At 55.3% G+C, this 2913-nt stretch overlaps 1 protein-coding gene across 2 annotated transcripts in view; it reads left to right on the top strand.

Moving 5' to 3' along the window:
- The first annotated feature begins 2584 nt into the window (after nt 1-2584).
- The window catches only part of THAP1 (THAP domain containing 1), a 6941-nt gene continuing 6612 nt past the window's right edge, over nt 2585-2913 (top strand). For both annotated transcript variants that reach the window (XR_003255643.1, XM_026078697.1), the window contains exon 1: nt 2585-2901. Coding sequence is in view for 1 of the 2 variants with exons in the window: in XM_026078697.1 (XP_025934482.1) it covers nt 2831-2901 (71 nt within the window). In the remaining variant the exon portion in view is untranslated. The remainder of the gene's footprint in view (nt 2902-2913) is intronic.

Genomic DNA, 2913 nt, shown 5'->3' with positions numbered 1-2913 from the left:
GCCGCCCCCGGCGGGGCGGGCCGGGCCCCCCGCGCCGCTCCGCTCCGCTCCGCCCCCCGGGGGAGCCCCTCGGTCCCGGGCGGCGCTTGTGCTCTGTCCCGGGGCTGACGCGGGAGGCGCCTGGCGGGGGGGGACCGGGGGACTTCGGCGAGGAAACGCTCTGCCGCCGGCAAAACCGCATCTGTTCGCAGCGACGGGGTGTACGTAACGTGCCTTTTGGTTTTGGGAAGAAAACACTAGGAAAAAATTATTTCAGAGAGCTGAAATGTCTTTGGAAACGTTCTTGAAATCTGCAAGTCTTTTTTCTTCGGTTTGTGGGGTCTTTTTATTGTCCATCTCCATTCGAGACAACCCCCTTCCCATCGATCACTGAAATTCTTGTGGGATGAGGAAATTGTTTCCCACTCAGCGTATTCAAAAAAACCCTGTGTCAGGAGATATTAACATGATACTGACAGAGCTGATGGGAGCTCTTTTCAAGTCACACAGCCTTTTAAGTCAGCTCACTGTCTCAATAAACTCAGGGCTTCTGTGGCTCACCTACACATTCACCTGCTCACCCCATCACTGTAGGACCCACCAATATCTCCTCCCATATTTTTCACTCTTCAGCAGTGTACTCATGCTTTCTCCCCAGACGTTTCCTCCCTGCACATCAGGACCAAGTGTCTGTTCTCCAAAGCTCTAGGAGCGCTGCTCAGCCATGCTGGACACCGTTGTTTCTGTGTGGCTGTGCTGCTGTGCCTTCGTTGTGCCTAGGTTTGCTCCAAAACCAGAAGGAGGGGGAGGCAGAGATGCTACTGGCAAGTCAGGAAGGAGTTTGTCCTAGGCACGTATTTCCCCTCTGACTTGTCAGGCGGGAGACCAGGAACCTGTCTGTCAGGGCCCTGAGTGCACTAACAGCCTTTAGTGGCCCTAAGAGTCAGGTTTGCTGGCTAGAGAAATAGAAATATCTGGGGAAGCTAGTAAATAGGAGATCTTGCAAATGGGTTTGGTGGGCACTGAGAAACAGGAGTCTTGTGGAGGGTGGCTTGTGAAGGGGACAGAGATGCTTCACAAACACTGGGGGAGGCGGGCAGGAGTAACCGTGGAGGGCATCTGGAAGAGGACAAGGTGTCCAGCGAGCAAATCCCTAAACCCTGCTGGACAGCGCTGGCTAAGAGGGTGGGTACAGTATATCATAAGGACAAGAGGGAATGGAGGCAGGGAGACTGAAGGGGTATCCAGAAAGAGAAAGAGGAAAAAAATGACTGGAAGACCTCAAGAGACAAAGGGGAACCGGAAGAACTGAGAGAAGAAAAAGGATAGACTTAGAAGTTCAAGGGAAGAAGAACTCTGGAGAGGCAGAGTTACCTGGATGGCCTCAGAGAAACTAGAAAGGAGATTTCTAAAGAGGTAGAAAGCTTGGTGATTTGGGAGAGAGGAGTCTGCAAACACCCTCAAATAGAGAAATACAGTATTAGAAGTTTGGAGAACTTGGATGAAGAAATGAGAAAGGAAACTATTTCAGTAAGGAGGAAATATCTTGTGGGAGAGAGGCCACATTAGAAACAAGAGGACCAAGGGAGCTAAAGAGAAGGGGAGACTACAAAGTGTGTGAGAGGAAAAGGAGAGGGTTTGGGGATGGGAGAGATGTGCCAGACTGGCCTCTCCCAAAAGATCAGATGTCTGTTGCTGCTTTTGAGAGGAGATTGGTCCTGGACGAGCTATTATTCTTTGCAGAACCACTGTCCCTGGGATGTTTTAAACGATAACTAGTCTACTGCACCATACCTAAGGAGGAGAAGAGGAATCAGACTACACTGTGTGTGTCTTGAATACATGACGGTGGCAGCTGATCTCGTCCTGCAAGACACTTGCGATTACTCAGTTTTTCTCTGGAAGGGGTTAAATACATGATCAGAGAGAGGTAAAGCTCATTTCAGTTATCTCCTGCAGTGGATGACACTAGAGATAGGCCCCTTTGCTGTTCATCTGCCAAGAGACACCGGCCATTGACAGAGGACAGTTCAGGTCAGTGATCTAATGCAGGCTGGGAACGTGGACCTACAAAACGGAAAAATGCAGAAGCCACTTGGAATAAATAAACGTACTTTCAATGGTACCGATTTATTTAATTTCTGTCTGATATTTGCTGACAGTAGGGGCCTGCTAGTGAATTCTGGTGAATTTTTTTTTTTTTCATATCGTTAATGTAACTACGTGTTATGTCAACGTGGTCTTGCAAAGGCTTTTTCTGGTTGTTGCTCTTTCGGAACAGCACCTGGGAGCCCTCTGGAGCTCAAAAAGTCGCTTCCTGTCCTTGCGCCAGCCGAGTTTTGCCTGCCTCGGCCCCGCTCAGCGCCCCAGCGGCTCGCAGGGGGATGCTCCCGCCACCGGCGGGCAGCGGGTCGGCCCGGCCCCGGGAATCCCCGGTCCGCGCTGCCGGCGCGGCCGCTCCGAGGGACCCGGCGCCGGGCGGGGCCGRGCGCGGCGTCCGCAGCTGCCCAGATGTGCGGGAGGCGGGGGCGGGGCCGGCCGCAGGGCCCTCGCGTCGCGCGCCCAGCCTGCGGCCCGATTGGCGGGCCCGGCAAGGAGGCTCCGCCCCCGCGCCGAGACCTGCCAATGGGCGAGCGCGCCGCGCTGTCACCGCGAGAGTTGCGCTGAAGCTGGCGCCGCCATCTTGGAGTTGGGAGAGGCCGCGTCCCGTTTCTGTCCCTCTCCGAGGGTCACCGGCGGGGGGGGGAGGGGGTGCGGAGGATGAGCGCCCGGCGGTGAGTTAACGGCGTCGGCGAGCTCGTCTTCGCGGGGCCCCGCGGCGGCGGGAGCGGCGCGGCGCGGCGGAGGAAGGATGGTGCAGTCGTGTTCCGCCTACCGCTGCCGGAACCGATACGACAAAGAGAAGCCCATCTCCTTCCACAAGTGAGCGCGGGC

This window comes from Apteryx rowi, unplaced genomic scaffold (assembly GCF_003343035.1).
Source record: "Apteryx rowi isolate R43461 unplaced genomic scaffold, aptRow1 scaffold_113, whole genome shotgun sequence".
NCBI classification, from domain to species: Eukaryota; Metazoa; Chordata; class Aves; order Apterygiformes; family Apterygidae; genus Apteryx; species Apteryx rowi.
Note: the sequence above shows the minus strand (reverse complement) of the source record. Positions and strands in the feature narration are given on the sequence as shown.